Source organism: Mesoplodon densirostris, chromosome 14 (genome assembly GCF_025265405.1).
Source record: "Mesoplodon densirostris isolate mMesDen1 chromosome 14, mMesDen1 primary haplotype, whole genome shotgun sequence".
NCBI classification, from domain to species: Eukaryota; Metazoa; Chordata; class Mammalia; order Artiodactyla; family Ziphiidae; genus Mesoplodon; species Mesoplodon densirostris.
This window is the reverse complement of record NC_082674.1, coordinates 22229879-22247408: the sequence shown is the minus strand read 5'-3', so window position 1 is coordinate 22247408 and position 17530 is coordinate 22229879. Positions and strand designations below refer to the sequence as shown.

General features: G+C 37.2%; 1 protein-coding gene across 1 annotated transcript in view; it reads right to left on the bottom strand.

Moving 5' to 3' along the window:
- Window positions 1–17530, bottom strand: part of BABAM2 (BRISC and BRCA1 A complex member 2) — a 454460-nt gene that overhangs the window by 364173 nt on the left and 72757 nt on the right. The window contains exon 4 of the mRNA XM_060117521.1: window positions 8804–8898. Within this exon, the coding sequence (XP_059973504.1) occupies window positions 8804–8898 (95 nt within the window). The remainder of the gene's footprint in view (window positions 1–8803; window positions 8899–17530) is intronic.

Genomic DNA, 17530 nt, shown 5'->3' with positions numbered 1-17530 from the left:
ACAAATTAACTTATGTGGCAGGGACAGCTCTTTAATCAGCATATGCTTCGGACTGGAGGCTCAAAGCAAAAGTGCAAACAGCAAAAAGCTCTACAAATAACCTCTCTAACCAAGAATCAACTCTTCTTAAGTGTCCCTGAAAAATACTTCTAAGCACAGATTAACTGGATGATTATCATGTTATTGTTGTATTAAAAACTTTCCACCACCAGCCCCAAACCAAATTAACTGCTCCCTCTGCCATGTACTATGTTGTATTCACATGATTTCCTCATATTGTCTATTAAATAAAGTAGTGTGCTAACCCTGCTAACCAGAGAACACATCTAGAGTATAGTTCAGGCTTTTTTTTTTTAATTGAAGTACGGTGATTTACAAGTTGTGTTAATTTCTGCTGTATAGTGAAGTGACTCAGTTATACATATATAATATATTCTTTTCAATATTCTTTTTCATTATGATTTATCACAGGATATTGAGTACAGTTCTTTGTGTTATACAGTAGGATGTTATTGTTTTTCCATCCTATATATAATAGTTTGCATCTGCTAATCCCAAATTCCTAATTCTTCCCTTCCCCCCATACTCTCCTTGGCAACCACAAGTCGGTTCTCTATGTCTATGAGTCTGTTTCTGTTTCATAGATATGTTCATTTGTGTCATAGTTTAGACTCCACATGTAAGTGATATCATATGGTATTTGTCTTTCTCTTTCTGACTTACTTTACTTAGTATGATAATCTCTAGGTCCATCCATGTTGCTGCAAATGACATTATTTCATTCTTTTTAATGCCTGAGCAATATTCCTATATATATATTCCACATCTTCTTTATCCATTCATCTGTTGACTGATATTTAGGTTGTTTCCATGTCTTGGTTATTGTAAATAGTGTTGCTATGAACATAGAGGTACATGTATCTTTTCAAATTATAGTTTTGTCTGGATATGTGCCCAGGAATGGGATTGCTGGTTCATATGGCATAGAGTTCAGGCTTTATCTCCATTGCTTAGGCCTTAGGTCATAACTTTCAATTAATACTACCTTACATGGTTTGGTGAATAAATTATTAGCATATATAATGTAGAGCAATGAGGCAAATTTTTAAGAAATCTACTACAATTTATGAATGTTGATCTTAAGAGAAGCTCCCAGACATACTGTAAGCTAATTGCAATGCTGCTTCCATTTCTATCTTATGAAATGCTTTAAGTTGAGTTTAAGAGATCAAAGGAAAAGCAATATTGGTATTTTATGACCACATCTCAATATCAAAATATGTAATCACCCAGCTTGCACAACAAGCTGATTTACATCAAAAAAGTAGAAAAAGAAAAGATAAGTCTGTAAAGAGATTTCTGCTCAATAGAAAGAAAAACTTTATGTTAAAAGTTAGAGCTGTAAGGTTGCTGCATACAAGATCAACATACAAAAATCAATTGTTTCTGTATAGTATCAATGTGAAACTGAAAATGAAATTAAAAACAAGTTTATTTACAAAAAGAATAAAGTTCATAGGAATAAATTTAACAAAACAAGTGTAAAACCTGTACTCTGAAAATTACAAAAATTATTAAAAGATATTAACAAAAGACTTAAAAATGTTAAGGCATTTCATGTTCCTGGATTAGAAGACAATGTTGTTAAAATGGAAATAATCTCTAGCTGGCTATACAGATTAAATGCAATCTCTTCCAAAATCCCAGCTGGATTCCTTGCAGAAATTGACAAGCTGATCCTAAAATTAATATGGAAATGAGAGCAACCCACTAGTCAAAGCAATCTTGGAAAAGAAGAACAAAATTCAAAAACTCATACTTCCCAATTTCAAAACTTATTACAAAGTTACAGAAAGCAAGACAGTGTGGTACGGGTGTACAAATTGAGAGTTCAGAAACAAACCCACACATTTATAATCAACTGAGTTTCAGAATGCCAAGAATGCCAAAACAATTCAATAAGGAAAAAATAGTCTTTCCAATAAACTGTGCTTGGGGCATCTGGATCTCCACTTGTAAAACAACACAACAAGGCCCCTACCTCACAGTAAGAGCAAAAATTATTAAACTTGGACTAGGCAACGGTTTCTTAGATATGAAACCAGAAGCACAAACAACAAAAGAAAAAAGACAAGTTGGACTTCCTAAAAATTAAAAATTTTTGCTCTTCAAACAATACTATCTACAAAGTGAAAAAATAATCCACAGAATGGGAGAAAGTTTTGTAAGTCATATATCTTGATAAAGAACTTGTACCCAGAATATATAAAGAAGACTTACACCTCAATAATAAAAAGACAAATAGGGGCTCCCCTGGTGGCTCAGTGGTTGAGAATCTGCCTGCTAATGCAGGGGACATGGGTTCGAGCCCTGGTCTGGGAGGATCCCACATGCCGCAGAGGAATTAGGCCCGTGAGCCACAACTACTGAGCCTGCACGTCTGGAGCCTGTGCTCTGAAACAAGAGAGGCCGCGATAGTGAGAGGCCCGCGCACCGCGATGAAGAGTGGCCCCCGCTTGCCACAACTAGAGAAAGCCCTCGCACAGAAACGAAGACCCAACACAGCAAAAATAAATAAATAAAATTACTAAAAAGACAAATAACCCAATTTAAAAATGGGCAAAGGATTTGAATAGACATTTTTACAAAGAAGATAACTAAATGGCCAATTAACACAGAAAAAGATGAAAAACATCATTAGCCATCAGGGAAATGCAAACCAAAAACCACAATGAGATAACCACTTTACACCCACTAGGATGGGTCTAATCATAAAGATAGATAACAATAAGTGTTAGTGAGAATGTGAAGAAACTGTAACACTTATACACCACTGATGGGGATGTAAAATGGTACAGACACTTTAGAAAACAGTCAGGGAGTTCCTCAAAAAGTTAAACATGGTGTTACCATTTGACCCTGTAATTCCACTCCTATATATCCAAAAGGACTAAAAATATGTCCACACAACAGCAGTATTTATAATAGCCAAAATGTGTAAACAGCCCAAATGTTCATCAACTGACAAAAGTACAAATAAAATGTGGTACATGTATACAATAGAATATTACTTGGCAATAAAAAATGATGTAGTGATACATGTTACACTGAAAACAGTATGCTAAGTGAAAGAAGTCAGTCACAAAGTACCATATATTATATGATTCCATTTATATGAAATATCCAGAATAGGCAAATCCACAGACAGAAATATACATTAGTTATTGCTGAGAGTGAACACAGGTGGGGGTGGGGAGGATAGGGAAGTGACTGCTAATGGGTTTGGAATTTCTTTTAGAGGTGATGACAATGCTCTAAATTTAACTGTGGTGATAGTTGCACAACTAAAAACCACTGAAATTAATCAAAACAGTATGGTACTGGCACAAAAACAGAAATATAGATCAATGGAACAGGATAGAAAGCCCAGAGATAAACCCATACACATATGGTCACCTTATATTCGATAAAGGAGGCAAGAATATACAATGGAGAAAAGACAACCTCTTCAACAAGTGGTGCTGGGAAAACTGGACAGCTACATGTAAAAGAATATTAGAACACTCCCTAACACCATACACAAAAATAAACTCAAAATGGATTAAAGACCTAAATGTAAGGTCAGACACTATAAAACTCCTAGAGGAAAACAGGCAAAACACTCTATGACATAAATCACAGCAAAATCATTTTTGACCCATCTCCTACAGAAATGGAAATAAAAACAAAAATAAACAAATGGGACCTAATGAAACTTAAAAGCTTTTGCACAGCAAAGGAAACCATAAACAAGGAGAAAAGACAACCCTCAGAATGGGAGAAGATATTTGCAAATGAAGCAACTGACAAAGGATTAATCTCCAAAATATACAAGCAGCTCATGCAGCTCAATATCAAAAAAACAAACAACCCAATCCAAAAATGGGCAGAAGACCTAAATAGACATTTCTCCAAAAAAGGTATACAGATTGCCAACAAACACATGAAAAGATGCTCAACATCACTAATCCTTAGAGAAATGTAAATCAAAACTACAATGAGGTATCACCTCACACCAGTCAGAATGGCCATCATCAAAAAATCTACACACAATAAATGCTGGAGAGGGTGTGGAGAAAAGGGAACCTTCTTGCACTGTTGGTGGGAATGGAAATTGATACAGCTACTATGGAGAACAGTACGGAGGTCACTTAAAAAACTAAAAATAGAACTACCATATGACCCAGCAATCCCACTACTGGGCCTATACCCTGAGAAAACCATAATTCAAAAAGAGTCATGTACCACAATGTCCATTGCAGCTCTATTTACAATAGCCAGGACATGGAAGCAACCTAAGTGTTCATCAACAGATGAATGGATAAAGAAGATGTGGCACATATATACAATGGAATGTTACTCAGCCATAAAAAGAAACGAACTTGAGTTAATTGTAGTGAGGTGGATGGACCTAGAGTCTGTCATACAGAGTGAAGTAAGTCAGAAAGAGAAGAACAAATACCGTATGCTAACACATATATATGGAATCTAGAAAAAAAATGGTTCTGAAGAACCCAGGGGCAGGACAGGAATAAAGACGCAGACGTAGAGAATGGACTTGAGGACACGGGGAGGGGGAATGGTAAGCTGGGACGAAGTGAGAGAGTGGCATGGACTTATATACACTACCAAATGTAAAATAGATAGCTAGTGGGAAGCAGCCCCATAGCACAGGGAGATCAGCTCGGTGCTTTGTGACCGACTGGAGGGGTGGGATAGGGAGGGTGGGAGGGAGACGCAAGAGGGAGGAGATACGGGGATATATGTATGTGTATAGCTGATTCACTTTGTTATAAAGCAGAAACTAACACACCGTTGTAAAGCAATTATACTCCAATAAAGATATTTTTTTAAAACCCACTGAATTATATACTTTAAATAGGTGAACTGTATGGCATATAAATTATGTCTCAATAAAGAAGTTATTTTTAAAAAATCAGAGCTATTCCCAAAATGGAAAATGATACCTCACTGGAAATAATGTCAAGCAAAGGCAAATGGCCTTCTGTTGGAGATATTACTGTAAGAGATGGATTCAATTAGTGGTTCCCAATAGCAGTTCACAGACTAACACATAAAAATCACCCAGGGAACTAAATGACTCTGTGGTTCCCTAAAGCATCTATCTAATTCAGTATGTCCAGTGAGGTTCAAAAATTTGTATTTTTAACAGGCTTCCTAAATTATTCTAGCATATCGCCAGAAGTGGGACCAACTGTACCATTATGATCCTAACAGTAATTTTATGATTCCCTGATATCTATGAGATACCTATCTCTAGATCTGGTATCTATCTAGTACTTTCCATTCAGCTGAGAATCTCGAAGTCCATAATGAAATTCACCTTCCTGAATGAAGAGTCTGTGTTTAGAAAAAAGTGGCTTCATCAGATGGATTAGGGCACCTCATATATTTTTATTAACCTTATGTGTATCCTTTAAGCTACTTCAAACCGTTTTTTGCAAAGATACAGGGCACCCTCCAGAGCTGTGTAGATCTCACCCAGCTAGTGCAGGGTGTATCCTGGTTGCTTCTCTAGACTTGTCCAGCTGACAGGTCCATAAAGAAGCACTGGGTAACCTGCCTGAGGCCTTAGATAAACTATAGCTAAAGAGAGGTGATCCCCTAGATTTGTAATCTTTCTTTTAGATATAGTGCTTTATTTTTTTGGCTGTTCTTTTTCAGCTAATTTCTCAAAAACATTTATGATAACTTCACTCAAAACTAAACATCAGGGGACTTCCCTGGTGGCACAGTGGTTAAGATTCTGCGCTCCCAATGCAGGGGGCCCAGGTTCAATCCCCGGTCAGGGAACTAGATCCTGCATGCCGCAACTAAGAGCTCACATGCCACAGCTAGGGAGCCTGTGTGCAGCAACTAAGGGGTCGGTGAGCCACAACTAAGAAGCCCACAAGCTGCAAGTGGGGAGCCCACCTGCCGCAACTAAGACCTGGAGCAATCAAATAAATAAATAAATAAAAATAAAATAAAATATACAACATTAAATAAATAATTAATTAATTTAAAGGTTACACTTTTTAAAAAAAAGAAAAAAAAACCCTAAACATCAGAAGAGTGAAGTTATAATATCAACTCCAACACAACAATATGGTCGATTTCCCAGATGAATGGATAAAGAAGATGTGACACATATATACAATGGAATATTACTCCACCATAAAAAGAAACGAAATTGAATTATTTGTAATGAGGTGGATGGACCTAGAGACTGTCATACAGAGTGAAGTAAGTCAGAAAGAGAAAAACAAATACCATATGCTAACACGTATATATGGAATCTTTAAAAAAAAATGGTTCTGAAGAACCTAGGGGCAGGACAGGTATAAAGACACGGATGTAGAGAATGGACTTGAGGACATGGGGAGGGGGAAGGGTAAGCTGGGACGAAGTGAGAGAGTGGCATGGACATATATACATTACCAAATGTAAAATAGATAGCTAGTGGGAAGCAGCCCCATAGCACAGGGAGATCACCTCGGTGCTTTGTGTCCACCTAGAGGGGTGGGATAGGGAGGGTAGGAGGGAGACGCAAGAGGGAGGAGATATGGGGATATATGTATACGTATAGCTGATTCACTTTGTCACACAGCAGAAACTAACACACCATTGTAAAGCAATTATACTCCAATAAAGATGTTTAAAAAATAAAATAAAATAAATCTAGGTCGATTTCCTGAATATTAAAACAGAAAAGTGGAATAAGATAAAACTTAAGGTCCTTTCTAGCTTTTAAAGTCTATACTCTCACCAAAATAAATAGATAGATAGACAGATAGATAGAAAGATAACGTCTATACTCACAGTCCTTGCCAATATTGAAGATGTGCTTTGTAAATTTTACAGGCAATTCGTAAAAGAGAAATTGTAAACATGTATTTCTTATCCTTTCCGTCATAGTGTTCCCTCTTGCATCATCCTAGCTCAAAGCCCCTTCCCCCCCACAGATTTTTACAACAGTCCTCAATCTCTCTTAATCCATTATACTGACCACACTGCTGTTAGATAATTCTCCAAGTATCATTTCCTTCAGTGGCTCTTAATCTAGCATTCAGTGCATTCCACAATCTTATCAATCTTATCCCAAGTTATCTTTCTAAACTTTTCTAGCCCTTCCTTATATTAACTTACTCTTCAGCACACCTGTCAAGTACCTTCTTCTACAATATATTATACATATCATTTGTTTATGTCATTCCCCTTACTCGAAATACTCTCTGCCACACTCCTCACTTTTGTTCCATTCTTCAAGTATTATTATAAGTTTCACCTCCACAACAAAGCCTTTTCTGACAAGCTTTTTTAAACTTCTGGAGCTCTTCGCCTGTAATATATCTTTGACATTTAGCATATGCTACCTTCCACTGGGCGGATTTAATACAGGACAGATCTGTAGGGGGTACGTCTGCCTTATTTTCTCCAGGTAAGGCCTTCAGCTTCAATATGGGGTGACTTTGTAACACAAAGCATCTAAAGGGACCATACTTAAACTACAATTTTTTAAAAAAATCAACTAAAGTAACAGTTTATGTGTAATTATTAGCTATTTTGCAACAAACCCATCCTACTCTTGCCAACTGTATTTTTACAGCTGTGTTCCAAAATTTAAGATAATTCTTTAGGTTTGGGTTAGTACTTCCTGTTTAATACTTCCCTTTTAAAAAAGGGAGGGGGTACAAGATTTCAAAGCAAGTCCTCAAACTTTTAATGACAAAACTTCAATGAGAGAAAAAAAAAATTCCAAAAAACAAAACTAAGGGCCTCCCTGGTGGCGCAGTGGTTGAGAGTCCGCCTGCCGATGCAGGGGATACGGGTTCGTGCCCCGGTCTGGGAGGATCCCATATGCCGCGGAGCGGCTGGGCCCGTGAGCCATGGCCGCTGGGCCTGCACATCCGGAGCCTGTGCTCCGCAACGGGAGAGGCCACAACAGTGAGAGGCCCGCATACCGCAAAAAGAAAAAAACAAAAAACAAAAAACAAAAAACAAAAAACAAAACTAAGAACATAGTTTTTGAACAATAATAGAACCACTTACGGTATAGGCATCATAGCAAAATCAAACTTAAGAAGGGAAAGAGAGAGACATTTTGTCTGGCCAGACCTTTTAAACAAAATGGCACATGCTTTTCTCCACTAGCCATGAAAAAAACACTTTTTATACAAACCACATGTGCTCTGACAAGTACTACCACCCTTATCTCTGCTTTAAATCCAGAAACATTTTACTTCAACTACAAAGTTTTTGGTCTTGCTTAATAAAGAACACTTAATCTGGTCTTTACCCTTCTGATAATAATACTGAGAAAATGCAGATGTAAGTCCAAATTTGCCACTTTCACTTCTATACAAAAAAAGGCCTCCTGAAGAGCCAAGAAACACTCCCCTAACAAGCCCCGTGATGAAGTGTTAGTAAACATTAGAAAACTGATTGCAGGCATGAAATATTAAGTTAAAACAAAGAAAATGTTTTCAACATGTCTCCTTCAGCTGAAGTAAATATATTTTAACCAATATGCTAGAGGTTTTCATTAATTCAAAATAGTCTGAAAATAAAACTGCAATGAAAAAAAATCTCTTATTATACTATTTTGGCACATAACGAGTTACACTTATTTCACAGGACAGAGAAAAAAGGGGTGGAAAAAATCCATATGTTCAGCAAATGTATCTGTTAAAGAATTGTCAAAAGCTAACTGTATTCTCCTTTCAGCAAACAGAGATCCTCCAAACAGGCCTGCAGTACTCACATGTAGAGCAGAGGGGTCTGGCAGGAACTCAGCATCTTCTCCAAAGATAAAGTCGGGAGGCAGCTCTGGGTACTGGGCATTGAAGATGATATCCCCTGGAATAAAAGAAAATGCCAGGCCCTTCTTATTTCCTTGCAAATGTATGGATGATCTGAGGAGTGCATCAGGAAAACTTCTAAAAGAAGTTTATATTAGTTTAACAAAAATACTGAAAAGCACCTTCAGAAACAACAGAACTGGTATCTTCTTTTAAATTAACATCCACAGCATGCAGTCAGAAAGTGTTACCTCCTAATACACTATAAATATAAATACCCATGTAGAAAAGTAGAAGCAACGACATCCAAAGTACATGCAGATTTTGTTAATAGGAAACATTACTGTCCAATCACTGCCTGCTAATTAATAAGCCTTTATCAAGGACTGATTTTCTAAAGATAAAGTCCTTGCCTTGAAGAAATTAAACACACAAACCTTTGGTATAATGGAAAGAACATTGGGCTTGGAGTCCAAAAAGTCAGATTTAAAACCACAGGATCTCCTAATTATTTATTAGTTCAAGTCATCTTGGGCAAGTTTTAACTTCTTTCCAGTTCAGTTTCCTCATCAGTAAAAAGGGGATATAATAGTACTGACATCACAGATTTGTTGTGAGGGTAAAAAGAGACAGCATGTCTAGCTAGGTGTCTGGCATATGGTAAGCACTCAACAAGTCATACAGGAGTACTAATATTGTTAGTAATAGTGTTATTACTATCAAAAGTATTATATTGAAGCATAAGATAAATTACAAAAGCTCCTTGGCAAATTTGTACTATAAGTTCTTCTACCTCTCTGTTCCTCTCCTTTCTCCTTCTTTAGCTTCCTTTTTTTCCCCTCTGCTCACCCCAAGAATCAGCCCTCATCATTCCACTAACACCAACGAGCAGATTAGTATACCCACGATCTAACACACACACTGGGTTGTAGTGTATAAGAGTGTGTATACTTGTATACATGCACACCTCTGTACCCACGCACACACATAGTGTTGTATCAGTCCAGTCATTTTTACTGCTCAAACAATAATATCTTCATAGTGACATCTAAATTCAAACATTCAGAATTCAGTTTTCATTTGAGCCTTTCTAACCCTGTGTACTATGTATTTCAACTTCAAAGTCAACAAGTCTAAAAACATGCTCATGACTATCCCTTTTCTCACTCCTTTCTTCCCCTAACTGACTTCCCCATTTCTAGGGATGGCCCTGCTACTCCTTAATCATCCATGCTGAAACTTTAATGTCATCTTTGAACTGACCCACACCCTTTATACTCTTAGAAAACAAGTCATCTCAGTTTTTTCCCCAAAATGTTTCTCATGTGCATATTTCCTACTGCTAACAGCTCAACCCAGGCCCAGATGACTTAGTCCGTACAGTTACGCATCCAAAGAACAAAAATTTGAACTCTCCTCTAGGCACTATGCTGGGCATGAAAGATCAAACAAAAAACTCTGTTTTTAAGGACTCAACAGACTAGAAGAATTATTACCATACCCTCTTAAATGGTCTCCCAATACATCCAGCCCATAATACATACTATCATGAAGTAAATCTTAAAGTACTGCTTTGCCCCAAAACATCCTAGCTCAAAAACTTTCAATGGTTCTCTAATGTCAAATGGAGTAAGAGCAAACTTCTCAAACTGGCATTTAAGGCCTTATTTGTCCACCCTTTTCTCTATCTACAAGCCAATACCAGTATTCTATTCCAATCAACATGATCCACTCGCTGACCTCCAAACTATGACACCTAGTTGAAATGCTCTTTCCCCTTGCTCAGTTCTTACTCATCCTGTATGAGCCCTCTTAATTACCTTCTCTTGCATGAAGCCTTCCCTAATAAATCCAGTACACACTGATCATCGTTACTTCTGAAATTCAACAATACTGATTGGTTACATCATTCAGTGAGTATTTAACTGTAGTCTTATATTGGTTTCGTAGCTCCATTAATTTTAAAAATTCATAATAAACACATGGTACATGTGAGGCACTATGATACATACCATGTCAATACAAAGATGGTTATCCTCAAGGAGCTTACATTTAGTGAGGGGGACAGAACATATACACTGCAGCACAAATACACAGCAGTACAAAGTAAGTACATATACTTGATCTTCCTAAATATCTTGTAAGCATTCAGAGAATAAATATGCTCTTATACTTATTTCATGTCTTCTCCGACAGGGCAAAGTACAATAGATACAGAATATATTCAAGAAATGCTCAACATATGAAAGAAATTCTGTTCTCTGAATTGGTAAAGAATAGGGCTTCCCTGGTGGTGCAGTGGTTAAGAATCTGCTTGCCAATGCAGGGGACACAGGTTCAAGTTCTGGTCCAGGAAGATCCCACATGCCGCAGAGCAACTAAGCCTGTGTGCCACAACTACTGAGCCTGCGTTCTAGAGCCCGCGAGCCACAACTACTGAGCCTGCGTGTCACAACTACTGAAGCCCGTGAGCCTACAGCCCATGCTCCATAACGAGAGAAGCCACCGCAATGAGAAGCCCGCGCACCGCAATGAAGAGTAGCCCCTGTTCACCACAAATAGAGAAAACCTGCGCGCAGCAACGAACACCCAACACAGCCAAAAATAAATAAATAAATTTATTTTTTTTAAAAAAGAATAAAGTATGGAAGAGTTACTTCCACCACTTTCTGTAGGGAATAAATCTAAACAAGAAAATATACTCTTCAGAAGTTGGCTGTGGAATTAAATGATCAAAAGTAGTACAATCACTATCTCTCCTTCACCCTACCACAATCATTATCCCTGGTTTTTAACTATATCTATTACAAATTATAAACCTCCTTCAAGTGTTCTAACTATAAAGCATTACCCCAAGCCAAGACTAAGAGGCAAAGACAATATAAATGTACTGATTACTCATTCTTACTCAACTATACCCATAAGTTAATAGAACAGAGGCATTAAAGCTTTGGAAAAAGCCAAGCTAGAATCTATTGTGCCTTGATGTTCAAAAAATAAATAGCACGCTAAATTCCAATCGGAGAAATTTTATTACTTTTGTTACTACAGGAGGACACAAAGCTGGATTTTCAAGTTCTCAAAGGAGCACTGTCAGTAATACATATTTCCAAACCACTAAACATTAGAAATCTGATCCAAGGATATCTACTCTTGCCAATTCTATTCAACATTGTACTGGAGGTTCTAGCCAGGGCAATTAGGCAAGAAAAAGAAATGAATGGCATCTAGATTGGAAAGAAAAACTAAACTTATCTCTATCCACAGATGACATGATCTTGCATATAGAAAACCCTAAAGAATTCACACACACACACACAAAACTATGAGAACTAATAAACAAGTTTCACAAGGTTGCAAGATACAAGATAGATGTATAAAATCAACTGCTTTTCTATACACTACTAACAAACAATCCAAACATAAAGTTAAGAATATAATTCCATTTACAACATCAAAAAGAATGAAATACTTAGGAATAAACTTAACGAAAGAAGTGTTAAGACTTGTACTCTAAAAACTACAAAACATTGTTGAAAGACTTTAAAGAAAGCCTACATATATGGGAGATGAACAACTCATGTTCATGGATCAGGAGACTTAATATTGTTAAGATGGCAATACTACATAAATTAATCTACAGATTTCATGCAATTCTGCTGGCTTTTTTTTTTTTTTTTTTTTTGCAGAAATTGACAAACCAATCCTAAAAGTCATATGGAAATGCAAGGGATCCACCATGGCCAAAAAGTAATCCTGAAAAAGAGCAAAGTTGAAAGACTCACACTTCCCAATTTCGAAATTTATTACAAAGCCACAGTAATCAAGACAGTGTGGTAACAACATAAGGACAGACATACAGATCAATGGAACAGAATTCAGACTCTGGAAATAAACTTTCATATTTATAGTCAACTGATTTTTGCCAAGGGTGCCAAGACAATTCAGTGGGGCAAAAAGAGTTTTTCATCATTTGACACCCATAAGGATGACTATTAAAGAAACAAGAGAGAGAGAATATAACAAGTGTTGGCGAGGTTGTGGAGAAACTGGAACCCCTGTGCACCACTGGTGGGAATGTAAAATGATGCAGCTGCTATGAAAAACAATACGGCAGTACCTCAAAAATTTAAAAATACAATTACCATATGATCCAGCAATTCCACTCTGGGTATATATTCAAAAGAAGTGAAATCAGTGTTAGTGTCTCAAACAAATATTTTTATACTCAGGTTCACAGCAGCATTATTCACGATAGACTAATGAAAACAACACAAGTGTCCATCGACAGATGAATGGATAAACAAAATGCAGTGTACAAATACAATGGAATATTAATCAGCTTTAAAAAAGGACATTCTGGGACTTCCCTGGCAGAGCAGTGGTTAAGACTTCGCCTTCCAATGCAGGGGGTGCGGGTTCAATTCCTGGTTGGGGAGCTAAGATCCCACATGCCTTGCGGCCAAAAAACCAAAACATAAAACAGAAGCAATATTGTAACAAATTCAATAAAGACTTTAAAAATGGTCCACACACACACACACGCACACGCACACACACACACAAACAAAGACATTTTGACACATGGTATAATATGGATGAAACTTGAGGACATTATGGAAAGTGAAATAAGCCCATCATAAAAAACACAAATACTGTACAAGTTCACTTGTATGAGGTACCCAGAGTAGTCAAATTCATAGAGGCAAAAAGGAGAATGGTGGTTAGCGGGAGCTGGGAGAACAGGAGAATGGGAAGTTGTTGTTTAAAGGGTATAGAGTTTCAGTTTTGTAAGATGAAAAGAGTTATGGAGATTGCACAACAATGTGAATGTACTTTATACTACTGAGATGTTTGTTATATATATATTGTACACAATTTTAAAAAAATTTTTAAATAAAAGAGTCTGTTATAGACTGAATGTTTGTGCCCCTTTAAAATTCATACGTTGAAACCTAATCCCCAGTATGTCAGTACTTGTAGGTGGGCCTTTGTGGGTGATTAAGTCATAAGGGCAGTGCCCTCATGAATGGGATTAGTGCCCTTATAAAAGAGACCCAAGAGAAGGCCCCTCCTGCTTCTGACATGTGAGGTTGTAACAAAAAGACAGATTGTTGGGCCTCCCTGGTGGCGCAGTGGTTGGGAGTCCGCCTGCCGATGCGGGGGATACGGGTTCGTGCCCCGGTCTGGGAGGATCCCATATGCCGCGGAGCGGCTGGGCCCGTGAGCCATGGCTGCTGGGCCTGCGTGTCCGGAGCCTGTGCTCCGCAACGGGAGAGGCCACAGCAGTGAGAGGCCCGCATACCGCAAAAAAAAAAAAAAAAAAAAAGTAAAAAAAGACAGACTGTTTATGAACCAGGAAGAAGACCCTCACCACTGACTCTGCCAGCACCTTCATCTCAGACTTCCCAGCCTTCAGAACTGTGAGAAATAAACATCTGTTGTTTAAGCCACCCAGTGTATGGTAATCTGTTATAGCAGCCTGAACAGACTAAGACAGAGTCTTTTCAACAAATGGTGTTGGTACAACTGGATAGCCACATGCAAAAGAATGAACTTGAGTCCCAACTCATACCATATACAAAAATTAACTCAAAATGGATCTAAGACCTAAGTGTATGAGCAGAAACTATAAAAATCTTCAAAGAAAACATACGAGTAAATGTTCATAACTAGGCAATGTTTTCTTAGATGATAAATCAAAAGTACAAGCAACAAAAGTAGGTAAACTGGACTTCATAAAAATTTAAAACTTCTGTCCTTCAAAGAACAATATCTAGAAAGTGAAAAGAGCACCCACAGAATGGGAAAAAATTTGGATTTAGGATTTGGCAAATCACATATCTGATAAAGGACTCGTACCCAGAATATAAAGAACCCTTTTACTTCAACAATAAAAGGCAAACAACCCAATTTAAAAACGAGCAAAGGATTTGAATAGACATTTCTCCAAAGAAGATACAGAAATGGTCAATAAACGTATGAAAAGATGCTCAACATCATTTGTCATTAAGGAAATGAAAATCAAAACCACAATAAGATACCACTTCAGACCCACTATGATTGCTACAATCAAAAAGACAAATAATGACAAGTGTTGGTGAGGCTGTGGAGAAACTGGAACCCTCATACAGTGTTGGTGAGAATATAAAACAGTGCCATCACTTTGGAAAATAATTTGGCAATCCTCAGAATGCTAAACATAGAGTTACTTCAGGACCTACCAATTCCATTCCTAGGTATATATCCAAGAAAAATGGAAACGTATGTCCACACAAAGACTTGCACATGAATGTTTGTAGCAGCATTATTCACAATAGCCAAAAAGAAACAACTCAGTGTTCATCAACTGATAAATGGATAAATAAAATGTGGTATATACATATAATAGAATATTATTCAACTGTTAAAAAAAAAAGAAGGGGCTTCCCTGGTGGCACAGTGGTTGAGAGTCCACCTGCCGATGCAGGGGACACGGGTTTGTGCCCCGGTCCGGGAAGATCCCACATGCCACGGAGCGGCTAGGCCCGTGAGCCGTGGCCGCTGAGCCTGCGCATCCGGAGCCTGTGCTCCACAACTGGAGAGGCCACAACAGTGAGAGGCCCGCGTACCGCAAAAAAAAAAAAAAAGAAGTACTGATATATGTTACAATGTGGATAAACCTTGAAAACTTTATGCTAAGTGAAAACAGCTGGACACAAAAGGCCACATATTGTATGATTGTTGTGTAATTCCACTTCTATGAAATGTCCAGAATATGTAAACCCATAGCAACATAAAGTAGATTAATGGTTGCCAGGGGCCTGGAAAGGGGGGAGTGGGGAGTTACTGCTAACAAGCCCAAAGTTTCTTTTTGTGGAGATGAAAATGTTCTGGAATTTGTGTTGATGGTTGCACAACTTCGTGAATGTATTAAAAACCACTAAATTGTACATTTCAAAGAGTGAATTGCATGGTATGTGAATTATATCTCAATAAAGCCATTGTTTTTTTAATCTGATGCAAAAATTCATCCCATTTTAATCCAAACTTAAACACAAATAAATTAGAAAGTGTTTACTCAATGGTTATGAGTAAATTATTTTTATAAATAAAATCATCTTGAAAATGCAATTGGAGAGTTCTCCATTTAAAGAAACTCTGCAATGAGTCCTTTTTAAAAGCAAAGAATGTTTTTATAAGATGAATATTTACAAAGACCTTTATTTTTCAAGAAGTTCCCCAAATGGGTCCTTTTAAAGGAGAGTACTGGGGAGTGTTAATTTTTTTTTTTGAATTTTCATTGATTTAAAAAAAATTTTTTAAGCTGCCAAAATTATTTAAATATGAAATAAATTTTTAAAGGAAACAATGTATACCTATTATTACACCCTCAACTGAAAGGATCCTTTTAGAGAGAAAGAAAAGAGAGAGATTACCATATTACACATAGTAAAAATATTATACAAATAATTTTCAAAACAAAGAAATAAATATCTTTCAGAATTTCACACTCTTACATTTCAGAATTTCTCAAAATCTTACTTTCAATCTCAAAGAGCTCCTAAAGCACTCTACCTTAAAACTCTATAGCCTCTTGGGAATAAAATGCAGCAATGTTTTCTTGCTAGGGAGAATGGTTAGTAAATCAGACAAGAACATTTATTAAAAACCCACCATGCACAGATGCACATATTAGACACCTGGGGAGTTATCTAGGAAGTAGAAAACATAGTCCCTGACCTCAAGGCAGAGATGGTGGAAAAAGACCAACACAAATCATGGAGAAGAGCAATAACATCGCATTTCCTTTATTTCACCCTGGAGAAGATGATACAAACACAGAGTACAGATCACTTGGATACTGCTTACTCCAAGTTTTCATAAAAAGGAAGAGCAGGCAAAAGAACAAAGAAATAAAAATAGGATCAGAGGTGATATAAGGTGAGGTTAAGAAAGAAACAAAGAAAAGAAAGTAAAGAAACAAAACACCTAGAATGGCTAGAAGTATAACAAACACCTAACAACAAAATGGCAGTTTCAAGTCTTATTTTTCATGATTTCCTGAAAATTGACAGACTACCACTGTAGGACCAATGGGGCAGGAAAACTTCTCTTTGAAAATACACATCTACAATTCTTCATAGAAATCACAATCAGTGCTAGAAAGTTTTTATTTACATGCTGTGCCTTGGCAGCTGACACTCTTCAGAGCATATCAGCACCATCTCAGGAAGGCCCAATCACCAGATCCACAGAGCGGGCCACATGTCCTGCTCCCCGGTTACAGAAGGAACACAGCTTGTCCGCAAGCTCCTTTCCTTATTCTTATAGTATAGTGCTATTTTGTCTATCTTAAGCTTAAATAACTGCCAGGAAAACACAGCTTCAAAGAAGCAATTCAAATGGTAAATAACTGGTATTTTGCCAATGATGGAAGAATTATTCCTATCAGTGGCTACATAAAATGATTATTTACTGAAACTCCCAATTATGGGAAGTAAGGGTCAGACAAGAGTCTTGTGGAAATGCTAGGCTGAAAGAGATTTTCAACAGAAAGACAGGTTTAAGCAACAGTTTTACAAAAGATTTTGAAGAGATTAACTTATTTCCAAAAGTTAGTTATAACTCTTGATAGTGTTTCCTTACACTGAAATGCAACCTATCTTTCTCTGAAATTTTCATCTACTGGTTCTTAGGAATTTATGGAA